The sequence below is a fragment of the Ovis canadensis genome, chromosome 19 (genome assembly GCF_042477335.2).
Source record: "Ovis canadensis isolate MfBH-ARS-UI-01 breed Bighorn chromosome 19, ARS-UI_OviCan_v2, whole genome shotgun sequence".
NCBI classification, from domain to species: domain Eukaryota; kingdom Metazoa; phylum Chordata; class Mammalia; order Artiodactyla; family Bovidae; genus Ovis; species Ovis canadensis.
The window spans coordinates 43,540,817-43,554,181 of record NC_091263.1 but is presented as its reverse complement, the minus strand read 5'-3'; the positions used below and the strand labels follow the sequence as shown (position 1 = coordinate 43,554,181).

Genomic DNA, 13,365 nt, shown 5'->3' with positions numbered 1-13,365 from the left:
TTACATAAGTTTTATTGAGCACCTGTTGTGAGCTAAGCACTGTGTGAGTTTCTCCGAATGCTTTAAGAAAGGCCCACACAACACCTCTGTGGAGAAGAGCAATACAATCCCAGTTTGCATGGAGGGAAATAAAGGCTCAAGAAAGCTGTGCAAGTTCCCCAAGATCACCTAGTCAGTGAGGTGTAGAGTCAAATTTCAAATCCAGACTCCAAGATTCGCTCTGTAACTTGTTTAGACGCTATGGAGCTGGAGTCATGTTATCTTACAGCTATCTACCAAGTGCCAGGCCCTACCAATGGCCAAGCGGGACAGGGATGCCCCGGCCTGATTGGACGTGTGGGTAGCTGCGCAAGTGCGTGGATAGATGGATAAAAATAAATGACGGGGGAAATGCAAGGGATAATGAGGGAATACAATGAACAGGGGATGGAATGAAAGAGTGAATGAGCGAAATAAGGAAGTAAACGAGGGAATGGAACGGAGTGGGAGAGAATGGGTGAATGGATAGATGGAATGGAGGAGTAAGGGGTTTTGAGGAGGCCCTACCAGAAGACCGAGCGCCTAGCTGCCGGCGGGTGGGCAAACGGGCAGCTACTCCACACAGTACGGTAGGCGCGGGCTGCCCCTCCTCGGGCCGGCTCACGCCTCCCCCTCTCTCCCTCCCTCCTCTTCCTCCTCCGTCGCGCGCCCGCCCGCCCGCCCGTCGGCCGCCGGGACCCCAGTCCCCGGCGGGCGGGCGGAGGAGGCGGCCGCCGCGCGCCGCTGCCCTCGCCCCGCCGCCCGGGGCGCCGCGATGCTCAGAGGGGCCCGGTCGCCCGGGGGCCGCCGCCGCCGCGCCGCACCATGAAGCTCCGCAACAAGGCGGCGGCGCTGCTCCTGCTCGCGCTGGCCGCGCTCCTGCTCGCGCTCCTGTCCCTGCGCGCCGGCCGCGCCGCACCCCCAGCGCCCCTCGCGCGCCCCGCGTCCGCCCCGCCGCGCCGCGCCGCGCCGGCCCCCGCGCGCCTCCCGGGCTGGAGCGCCCTCCCGGGGGCCGGCCCGAGCGCTCGTCGGCGCCGGCCTCCTCGTCTGCGCCCCCGAGCCGGCCGTCGGGGCGCCGTGAGCCTGAAGAAGTCGGCGAGGTGAGTCGTGGCAGCCCCAGAATCCCATCTGTGGACCCGTGCCTCCCTCCCTCCACCCGTGTCAAGTCCAAGGGAGGCTGTGGGCTGGAGGGACAAACTCCAAGTTCACCCACGGGCTGCCCACTTTTATGTCTTACCTTGCTGGAAATGAAAAATCGTCTTCTTGGAATCCTGTTAACAGCGCAGTGCTAGTCATCACGTACCTTTTGGAAAGCAAAGTGTCAGGGGAAATGATTGGCATGTTACATTCTTAACTGTCCGGGCAAAACCATATATTTTCATTTTTCCAAATTTGCGTCCTTTGTTTAATTTCTCAAAAGCCATCGTGATGCAAGAATGCTTTATCTAACTCTCATATTTCACTGGAGATTTTTTTTAAAACCAAAAACTTAGATCTGATTGAGTTGGAAAAGTTAGATTTTTGCTAAGTACTGGCTGTTTCTTATTGATCCTCGAATTGCCCTGTGCTTAGAACAGAAGAGCCACTCTACCTGAGGGTGTTAAAAAGAAGTGTTCTCCTAGGAGGGAGTGATGCGTTGCACGGGAAAGACAGTGGGGGGTTCCTTGTTATACCTTCTTTTTCAGACTCTTGTATGGTCAGAGTCCTGCAAGGAAAACATCTTAGCCATCAAGATTCTGTTTGATATCCCCTTTCTTTACACAGAGCTTAACCCGCCATAGCTTTTCATCAGAGCGTTTTATCTTGGCCTTAGGGTCGCTGGAACGCCTGCAGGTTAGGGATTTGCCTTCATTTCCTTTGTTGTGGAGAGAGCTTTTTAACAATCCCCCCTGTCTTGTAACCGTCTGTTTCCTCTACCCTTTTGAGGCTGTTGATGTTTCTAACTGCCAATTGCAACGTCCACGTTTGCTGGGCTCCCTAATAACTTGAAATGACTGGAAGACTTCTTTTTGACCATAGTGACTAAATCTGGTTTGACGTTTTTACTGTCAGAGAAAAGTCAGGAGACCTCCGTAAGTAGCTGTGTCAGCATTCTCTTCTGCCTGGTAAGAGATGTATAGATGAGTAGGGATGAGTTTCAGGAGCAAAAATCTATACGATTGTTTTTGAGTACTTGGAACCATTCATAACCTCTTATGAATGTATTTGCTCTTATGAATGTATTTGCTCTGTAAGGATATTTCTGTTAGGAACTAAATAGGGTTTTCTCTTCTAGGTACTAAGGTTTCTTGTAATGGGTTCTAATACAGTTTAACTACAAGGTTGCTGTGATTTGTAAGTTGATAGGACAGCTTGGAAGGTAATAAGACTGGACACCATTTGTCATGGCTAACTTTTTGCAAGGCATAGTGTTAACCTCAGTACGTTAAAAGTCATTGTTAATGCAGGTTATGATTCTTATTACACCATCAGTATAGTGGTTCTCCCAAGGGGCTCTTTGAATCAGCAGCACCAGCTTTACCTGGGGCTTTGTTAGAAATGCAGTCTTACCCCTCCCCTCTTCCACTCCACCCCTAGACCCTCTGAGTAAGAAATCAGGAGGATGAGGTCAGTAATCTGTGTTTTAATAAGCCCTCCTCTTGTTTCTGATGCACACCAAACTTTGAGAGCCTGCTCTAAGTAAGCACTAATCAAGCACTAATATTATCCCCATTTTACAGATGAGGGAAATATTATCCAAGGTTTAGCAATTTGTCTCAGTTTCCAAGGTGAGGTTAAATATCCCAGCAGTCTGGGTCCAGGTTGAGCCATTTAGTACTAGTACACATGTCAAACACGAGGCTTGCCTGCATTCACTATTTTCCTGAGATTTTTTCTAAAGAAATGTGACCAATTTTTGGAACTGTCTTCATCCTTCAAGGTGTTGGGAACACTGGGGCAGCATCTTCTTGTCTCTATCTGGACAAATTGGCTCTGACTCAGAAGAGATCACGAACAGAATCCAAATGGATGTTTTCAGGAAGGACTATTTCCATGAGCAACAGCACCTCCTGAAGTCATTTTTCTTCTGAACATATCTTGTAGATTATCGTGGAAATCATGGCCAACACCATAAGAATAAAGAACAAAATTTTCAAAGTCAGGAAAGAGTGAAAAACAAAAATGCCACAGGAAGTCTCAGGCTCAAATGCATAAATGTGGAAGTCCTCTGGCAAAGCTGACATTTTCGGGGACTTCTTAAGGTTTCTCTTGCTACCTGGACAGGAATGGTGACAGAAGCAGTAAGGGGGCAGGAGGAAAGATCTTTGCATGGACGCCTTTGTTGCTTTTCTAATCCTGCCTGGGTTAAATTTTTGTGGTTTAGGAGGAATTTCATTTTAGGGAGGGAAAAGTAAGCCTCGTATTTTCAGAAAATGAGTGCTTTAATCTCTTGATGTGGCTAGAATCCAGAAGAGATGAAGGCTGCATGCGTGATCTGGTATCTCAGGCCTGGGGAGTAGTCAGCAGAAATGGTGGGGCTGGATGAGACCCAATCCACCACCTGCTGACCATCCTTCCAGGGCTATACTGCTCCCTGCAGGGTCGTGGTGTAAGTGAACTCCTGCCACGTCAGCACAGCAAGCATGGCATTCTCCTTCCACATCTTGTTTTCATTTCAGAGACGTTTCCAGGGATTTGCCTAGTTAGCAGGCAGACCCTACAATTTTATAAGTAGTCATTTGTATGCAATCTGTCCTGTGGTGGGCTCCCCTTTCCATAAATATAAAGCCAGGAGGTGAGGTCTGAGCTTTTAGGTCAAGGGTGGAATCTGAAAACAGACACCACACTCTTAAGTAGCGGTTCCAGGGCACAAGAGAAATGAAATCTTCCTTCTATTTTTTTAAAAATTTTTTTGATGATTTAGACCTGGCTGACTTCCAAAACAAATTTGAGACGACTAACAGTAACTGACACATATACAATAAGGCCATTGAAATACTTATGAAACATGAAAAGTCGTAAAGAGGAGGTGGGAAATAAGTACTGTTTGTCTAAAACTAAGGCCACTATTGTTGTGAGGGATTAAGTGTTCAATTTAGCTCTAAGCTTCCTGGCAGCCATGTCAAAAAGGGAACCATGATGGGCTGTGTTATTTTCTTTGAATGATAAGAGGAAAAGTTTATCAAGAGGGATCATGTTTTTTTTCATGGAACTGAATCCTAAAATGAGAACTTTACATTAGATTTGATTTCAGAAGACTGTCTCTCCAGCTTGCTTCTGAATACCCTTTGAGCCTGCCTACAGAAGAGGAAGTTTAATATAACTGCCCATCAGTGTGATAGGAAAAGAATGTGTCATCTGGAGTCCAGAGGATTGGGTTCTATTCTGGAACCATTTCACCCTAATTTCTATCTCTGTCAAATGAGAGTCGATCCACAAATTTTCTAAGATCTCTTTCAGCTCTGCCATTTGACCGTCCTGTGATGAGATCATCAAGTTCAGCTGCAAAATCCCAGCAAGGACTGTTGCTTAGCCCTTTGTGTTGTGTCTTGCAAAACCACTCTGTTTCTCATTTATTGGCCGTGACCTAGAACTGCTGGTTAGTCAGCCTCCGCCCTCTCCTGAACTTCTATTCTTTGTCTTTTGATTTAGCCTGGATAGTGCTGTTTTCTCTAGAAGCCACAAAAATATGGCTTCTAAGGGAGACGTGGGCTACGTCTAAGCCCCTCTGTGATTTTATACCACGGTCATTCAGCAGATGTTTATTGCGCATGTGTCCTGAGCCAGGTACTCATTGTGCAATGGTAGGTGGAGTTTCGAAGAGGGAGGACAACACAAAAACGCATTACATATTTGGCAGCCTCCACAGCTGCCCCAGTGAGAGGAGGCGAGCATATCTGCTCATCAAGACAGCACTTTCTGCAGTTCCCTTTGGTCTCTGGAGAAGTCTTTTCAAAGGGTTCAAGCCTGAATAAAGGTCTCACTAAAGAGGGATTATGTTATACAGCAAAATGCCAGGTCTGTGGCCAACCTATAATTAACTGGTCACCCCAGAGCACATTACAGATCTCCAGATCTTGAGGACCATCTATGATACTTGGTCACTGTGAGTGCAGATTCTAGTTTCACGTTCATTTTTGTTGATGAGACCCCTCTTTCACCCTCTCCGTGTATTCACTTAGTAAGTCCTCTTGGTTTTATCTCAAAATAGAACCCGAGTCCCACCATTTCTACTGCTTTCACGGTTGCCACCCAGCTCCTGAACACGGTGGTTTGCCGTGGGCCGACCACTGCAGTAGCTCTTCTTTGACTTGGGGTGTCCACTCTAGCGCCCTCTACAGTCCATTTTCTATACAGCTGCTGAAATAATCTTAATGTGACAGAAAGTTTGCTGGTTCCAGTCACTAACTTCACATCATACACAGTAAAATTCAGCTTCTTACTGTGGCCTTTGAACCCTATTTCAGGCCCATTTAGCTCTCTGGCCTCATCTCCTACCCCTCCCCACTTCACTTACTCTGTTTCAACCACTCTGGCCAGCACTGCTTACTTTTTCCTATGCTGAAATGTTCTTTGCTCCTGTCGTTGTGTGGCTAGCTTCCTCATTTCTTTCAGGTTTATGCTTTCAGGTTTTCGCCTCAGAGGAGTCTTCCCAGCTGGGACCCTGCCCATCATCCTCTACCTCCTTGCTCTCCTGTTTTTTTTGTTTTAATAGCACTCATCATTATATGAAAATACTGCTTTGCTCCTTCCCCCGTCATGCACGCTTCATGTCTTGTTAATCAGTTTACGGCTGGCACCTAGAACAGAGATGAGCGCTCAGTAGGTACTTAGTAAATATTGGCTGAGTGAATGAATGAATGAATGAATGCAGCACCCCCCTTATGCCAGCACTATGCTAAGACTTTGCTTCTATTATAAAATTGCATATTACTTAGTAATATGCAAAACAATCTTACACCTTTTAGGGAGGATCTCTAATAGTAACATCCTTTCAAGAGAGGTAATATTTTTCTTTTAATAGGTTTTAATTTTTTTAGAGGGCTTCCCTCATAGCTCAGTTGGTAAATCATCTGCCTGCAGTGAAGGAGACCCAGGTTCAGTTCCTGGGTCGGGAAGATCCCCTGGAGAAGGAAATGGCAACCCACTCCAGTATTCTTGCCTGGAGAATTCCATGGACAGAGGAGCCTGTCAGGTCATAGTCCTTGGGGGTCCAAGAGTTGGACACGACTTAGCGACATTGGTGGAAAAATTGGGGAGTATGTAGTCCAGAGGGTTCCCATATGTCTTGTACCCAGTTTCCCCTCTGATTAAAATCTGGCACTGGTATGATACATTTGTTGTAATTTACCAAATACTAGCAATACGTTATTACTAATGTTTGGTGTATTGGGATTACCTTAGTCTTTACTTTCGGCTCTTCTGCAGTCCCAGGATTTTATCTGTGACATCACGTTACATTTCGTTGTGACCTCTCTTTGAGCTGTGACAGTTTCTCAGACTTTCCTTCTTTGTTGATGACCTTGAGAGTTCTGAATAGCACTAGTCAGGTATTTTGTAAGCTGCTTCACTAGAGGAATGTGTCTGATATTTTACTCAGGGTGACTCTGGGGTTATGAATTATCAGGAGAAAAAACCATGGGATATAGTGCCATTTCATCACATCATATCAAGTGTATATGCTATCAACATGAATTAATGTTGGCTTTGGTCGCCTGGCTGAGATAGTGTTTCTAGACTTACTCTTGCCCTGTCTCCATACCGTACTCTTCAGAAGGAAGATGCTGCACAGCTGCCACGTAAGGAGTGGGGAGTTGTGTTCCCCCTCCTTGAGGATGGAGCGTGCTTAATCACTCAGCCATGTTCAAGTCTTAGTGACCCCATGGACTGTAGCCCACCAGGCTCCTCTGTATGGGATTCCCCAGGCAAGAATACTGGAGTGGATTGCCATTTCCTTCTCCAGGGAGTATGGAATATCTATATATAATTCATTTGAAATTCTTTTGTGTGGGACATGTTGTGTTTCTTCTCCCCCATTTATTAATTTGTTCAATTATAAATCAGTATAGAATCATCGATATTTTATACTTTGAGTTACGCTGCATCATGACCTTATTTTTTTGTTGAAATTATTTCAGTTCAAGTCATTAATAGCTCTTACAGTTGGCTGCTATGCCCTTTAGACATACTCCCGTCCCTGTGCTTTCGTTTTTTGTTTTCGTTCTTGTCTTTCTGGGCACTTTCTTACTCTCTGGCACTATAAGAGCTCCAGGCTCACCTCCTGTATTTCCTGCTTCAGTCATAAAATCAGTTGTTTCTTCTAGGAGACCTGATTTCTCTCATTGGAAAATGGTATTAGAAGCCAAGATTTGGGTACTCAATATGTTTGCTGCTACTGGGGTTCATTTCATTTAGCCTTCACAGCTGAGAGAGCAAGACACATATGTGTGTAATAACCGATGTATGTACATGTACTTATAAAATTTTCCATGCATGACCATCTCTGTGTAAGTTAAACATGGATTTATACTTAATGTCTCCAGCTGTAATCTGCTACCACATGGATCATTCTAACCTCTTTTCCTTGATTCTCTGGGAAAGGGAGTGTTTTTATATCCTAGAAGCACCAGCGAAAGTTTTCTCCCATCTTATTGGCTTTATTTGGTTTAAATGCCTACAGTGTGGATGAGGAAATGGAAAGGAATAGAGGGATGAGATGGGATTAGCTAATTGATGTAAACCAAGCGAGGTTCACCACTTAAGTTAGGGATGAGGCCAAATATGCCTGAACCATGGGGTGGAGATAAAGTAATAGACGTTGTGGTTGGCACCTGACCTCTATTTTCCCATCCCACCCCCAGTTTGACAGTGAGGTGTACCTCCAGGCAATGGTCTAAACCTACCATGACATCCCTATCCATGCCATAGTGTAATCTTTGTATATCCAGGATCAAGATATAATTTCATTTCTCTGGCAATAGTTACTGGTCTTACAGGTGTTACATGACCCAAGCTGGCCTGATCAGCCGGAAGAGAAAGACTTATATTAGTGGACAAAAGACTTTATTGTCTAGATATGAACAAGATAATAAACAGTCCCAGGTGTCACTGCCATCCTCAGAAAACCAGCCTTGACTGAAGTCATCACTCTGGGCAGTAGAGAAAGATAGAGACTGTGGATCCTTGTGGACAGTGCTGAACCCTGAGAACCACAGCTCTGGAGGCCTGACCCATCTTGAACCCTCCTGTTCTATGCTGCAGTTGAGATTTCTGTTATTTGCCACCAAAATTCTCTCCCGCCCTGCCATGGTGTGCCATATGTGGTATCCTGCTTCCCTGACCAGGGGTCAAACCTGCATACCCTGCGCTGGAAGTGCAGAGAGTCTTAATCACTGGACTGCCAGGGAAGTCCCTAAACTCCTTTTAATGGAACTAGGTGGTACTTTCAGAGAAGGCAATGGCACCCCACTCCAGTACTCTTGCCTGGAAAATCCCACAGATGGAGGAGCCTGGTGGGCTGCAGTCCATGGGGTCGCTAAGAGACGGAGATGACTGAGCGACTTCACTTTCACTTTTCTGCATTGGAGAAGGAAATGGCAACCCACTCCAGTGTTCTTGCCTGGAGAATCCCAGAGATGGAGGAGCCTGGTGGGCTGCTGCCTCTGGGGTCGCACAGAGTCGGACATGACTGAAGCGACTTAGCAGCAGAAGCAGTAGAAGCAGCAGGTGGTTCTTTACGTCAAAACTTAAGTGCTATTGATGATGAAAAAAGGGAACAGCTATAGGGCCACCCAGGAAATGAAGGTCCGTTACACCCTGGAGCTGCCATCTGTGTCCTTGACCTTGTCCCAGGCAGCAGGTGATTCTGAGATATGTTCCTAAGCCAAATTAGAGCCTTTAGGGGGTGGGGGATTTAAAACATTGCAATCAGAGACAGGATAAGGGAAAAGTATTTCTAGTGGCTGGAACTGCATGATAGGAAACTCAGGGACTAGCAGCTCTGTCTCTGGCATGGAGAAACCTGGGGAGTTCATGGACCCAGGATGACAAGGAGGGTTGAGAAGCAATGCCAAGCAACTGGGGTAGGGGTGGGGTGGGTGCTGACATAGTTCCCAAGGCCAGCTTCTGCCCTCTGCTGGCTGTTCTGGCCCATCGTGTCTGATTCTTTGTGACCCCATAGACTATAGCCCGTGGGCTCCTCTGTCCATGGAATTCTCCAGGCAAGAATACTTGAGTGGGTTGCCATTTCCTCCTCCAGGAGATCTTCCCAACCCAGGGATCAAAAACAGATCTCTTGCGTCTCCTGCAGTAGCAAGCAGAGTCTTCACCACTGTGCCTCTTGGAAGCCCTAATCTCTGTCCTAACTTCCGTGAATTGAGTTTCTGTCACTCACCACCAAAGAATTCTGACTGACGTAGACATGTCGCACCTGACTTTACCACCTTTAGAAAGTTTCATGACTGGTGGCCATATTGACACTTATCCTCCTAGAAACTCACGAGAGATTCCTTGGACGAACCTTTGAGAACAGATTTGTTTTCTTTGGAAATACTTCTCTTCATGATACAATTTACTGTAAGAAAATAAGAGGTAACGTTTTTTGTTACATCTGTCTTGTGGGTGTGTGTGTGCTCAGTCGTGTGCAACTCTTTGTGGTCCCACAGACTATAGTCCACCAGGCTCTTCTGTGCATGGAATTCTCCAGGCAAGAATACTGGAGTGGGTTGCCATTTCCTATTCCAGGGGATCTTCCCAACCCAGGGATCAAGCACGCATCTCTTTCATTCCCTGCATTGGCAGACAGATTTTTTACCACCAGCACCACCTCTTATCACCATTTAAAATGCTTTTTCAAAAAAGAAAATAAGAGGCAGACTTGAAGGTGGAATTCATGTTCCTCTCTAGAACTTGCCCAGCACTTGATATATTTTATATCATAAAATTTTGACAACTGCCCCAGAAAGAAGAGTTTCTTGATTTGATTCCTTTATTTGGATTCCGTGCTATTTTGGCAGCCAAGAGCAGCTGTGGTGTGTTTGAGGGTGATCTTTAGATGCCCGCTTCCCCCCGACCTCTTTTAGCAACACAGAAGACTGTCATCTTCTGATAAATACTCAAAGCCGTACAATTTAGAGTCCAAGCTTTCCATACGTAGGAGGCAATGGACAACAGGTAATTTAAAATGCAATTTCCTTATATATGAGAGAAAATTGAGATCCAAAGAGCTAAAATAATAATAATGCTCTGAAGCACCAAGCACAGGCCTAGCTCATGGTGATCCCTCAGCCTGTGACGTGCTGTTCTGGGTACTATTCTCATCCTGGTTGCTTTATTATTTAGAAACTGAATCCTAACTAGATCCAGCTGACTGGCTGTGTAGCTTTGAATGAGTCAGTGCTCCTCAGCAAATCTAGGCTTTCTCCTAAGTTCAAGGAGGAAATGAAACAATGTGAGTCAAATGCTGGCACGGAACCTGCAACACGAGAAGCTCTCAGCAAATGTTAACCAGAGCTAAGATGTGGATTCAGGCAGGGTTTTCGCTGGGTTTTGTCTTGAGGAAATGCAGACAGCCTCTGTGTATAGCGAATGCTATCCTAACACAGTGACCTGGTCCTTAGTAAAAGCTGGGGAAATAGATGGGACAGGACCCTTTTAACTGTCTCTGGTAGAGTTGGGAGATTTTTCTGGAGAATTTGAGAACCCAAAAGTCTGGCCATCTATAGCTTTGACTTCTGCTCAAGGGCAGAAAAACTATTGTTTCTGAGCTTAGAAAAGCAGAGTGAAAAGTTTGCAGAAATTAGGCAGTGTCTTCAGGAACCAAAATGCAGGATTTTGTCCACAGACACTGCTCTTCAGGAGCCTGTGTCTCTGCTTGGGCCTTGCTCTGCTTTCTCTCCTCTCAATTTTGTGGGAATTACAAGGAGCCAGTTGTTTGACGCTGCTCCAAAGTAACAGGCCTTATTGTTCAAGTATCAAATATCATCCCTCAGGAGAAATGGGGTAATGGACTTTGATGTTAAAGTCTAAGAAGTTTAAAAAGTGTGCAAACATTACAAACCTGATTTGCAATAATTGAGTATTGACACTTAAGTTTTTTGCTGCTCCGCCTCCCATTTGGGGCATGGGTATAAAGGATTTGAAGAAAAATGAAGGCTTCTGATGCATCTAAGTTAATATTTAATAATAGTGATGATGATAACGAATATTTATTGATGACTTAAAACATTCCAGGTACTATAGAAAGCATTTTGCCACATTATTTCATTTAATCTTAATAACAATCTAAGAGATGGGTGCTGATATTGGATAGGCAGTATTTTTTTTAGTTAGAAGATGGAATCCCAGCTCCTCAGCTTAATCATAATCATATCACTTACTCATAAAAAGGGATTTACTAGCTCATAAAATTGTGAGATCAATTAAAACTGCAAAGGAGATCAAGCTCAGTCACAGATGTATCCAGGATGTCTGTCTTGTCTTGCTTGGTTAGTCACTCCGTCGTGTCTGACTCTTTGTGGCCCTTTGGAGTGTAGCCTAGGCTCCTCTGTCCATGGGGTTTTTCAGGCAAGAATATTGGAGTGGGTTGCCATTTCCTACTTCAGGGGATCTTCCCAACCCAGGGATGGAACCCATATTTCCTGTGTCTCCTGCGTGGCAGGCAGATTCTTTATCCACTGAGCCATCCGGGCAGCCCATCTGACCATCTTGCCTCATTTTCTAGCTCTGCTTCCTTCTGTGTGGGCCACACTTGTCGGTCAGTTTTTTTTCTGTGTAATAGTTCCAACGGATCTGGACTTGTGTCCTCCTCCTTTAGTAACCTTGAAGGGAAAGACTCCATCCAGCAAGAGTCCCAGGGCTGCCTCCGCTGCTCTGGTTTGGATCCCATGCGCACCCGATCCCTGATGGCCTCACCTGGTGGGGAGGATATTTCAGCCCATCCCAACCTCATGGACTGAGAACTGAGGTTCCCCCCAAAGAAAACTGAGATGTCCTTAGCAGAAACACCTGGAAGTGGATACTAGTAAGAAACACCAAAACCAAAAGCAGAGAACCACTGGAATCAATAAGCCCATTTTATAGATGGAAAACCTGAGGGTTAGAGATGGTGAAAGTGTTGGCCCAAGAGATGGAACAGCCAAGTCACAGACCTAGAATTTGAAGCCAGGTCTATGCGCAACTAGATCTGTATTGCTTTTTTAAAAAAACTATCAAGGAAGGGTATTTATTGGTTCACATAACTTAAAAGTCCAGTGTATATACTAGCTTCAGACATGATTTGATCTTTGCTTACAACCATACTGTATTTGAGAACATATCTTAAAATTTGAACTGTTTGCTTGCTTTCCAGAATCCCTTTGAAGAAGATACCTTTAATGAAATCTCTTTTCTTTTAACTTTGAAAATGTTTTAAATTTATAAGGGAAAAAACAGATTATAAAAGTTATCTCATTTTTAATGCCTTCTATGTATTTACATATTTATAAACACATACCCACATATATTGGTTATATCTCTGGAAGGTGGTATCTGCCTGTGTGCTCAGTCATGTCCAACTCTTTGCAACCCCGTGGACTGTAGCCTGCCAGGCTCCTATGTCCATGGAATTTTCTAAGCAAGAATACTAGGGTCACCATTTCCTCTTCCAGGGGATCTTCCTGACCCAGGGATTGGACCCGCGTCTCTTGCATGTCCTACATTGGCAGGCAGATTCTTTATTACTGCACCACCTGGAAAGTGGTATACCAGAATGTTAACAGAGGTTATCAAATTGGGTACCCCTTCTTTTGCTTGTCTTTATTTTGCTTTTTTCTATGCTAAATGTATGCATTACTTGCATATTGATAAAACAATTTAAAGTATATTAATTATCATAAAAATTAAAAATCCCTTATTGGCCTGAGGCATAAGAAGATGGAAATTAGTTGGGGAAACTACTTTTCCTTCCTTTAGGTCCCTCATGCTCTTTCTTGAGGAATGAAATAGAGGTGCCCATTCATGGAATATATAATCCACACTCTTCCCCCTCATATTTCACCAGACATTTATTTCAAACCAGCGCTGCCGGTTCATATTTTAAAAATCTCAATAACATCGTAATTTGAAAAGAAAAGGGAGATGGAGAAATAGAATTCCCTGTGTGTCAGGAACAATCATAAGGGGGAAAACTGAAATGAGAATTAGTCCAGACAGTGTCCTAAAATTTTAGAAGAAGAATTATGAACGCAATTGTGTATAACCTCAGCTAAGGACAAGTGGCGAATGTAGACAGCATATTAAAAAGCAGAGACATTACTTTGCCAACAAAGGTCTGTATGGTCAAAGCTGTGGTTTTTCCAGTAGTCATGTATAGATGTGAGAATTGGACCA

The 13,365-nt window shown here is 44.8% G+C and overlaps 1 protein-coding gene across 3 annotated transcripts in view; it reads left to right on the top strand.

Annotated features, from left to right (window-relative positions):
* Positions 1-396: 396 nt before the first annotated feature.
* GXYLT2 (glucoside xylosyltransferase 2) overlaps positions 397-13,365 on the top strand; it is an 83,089-nt gene continuing 70,120 nt past the window's right edge. For 2 of the 3 annotated variants that reach the window (XR_011251023.1, XM_069562561.1), the window contains exon 1: positions 405-1,118. Coding sequence is in view for 2 of the 3 variants with exons in the window: in XM_069562561.1 (XP_069418662.1) it covers positions 844-1,118 (275 nt within the window). In the remaining variant the exon portion in view is untranslated. Of the gene's footprint in view, positions 1,119-13,365 lie in introns of all 3 variants that reach the window. The other variant, XM_069562560.1, reaches the window with a different exon arrangement.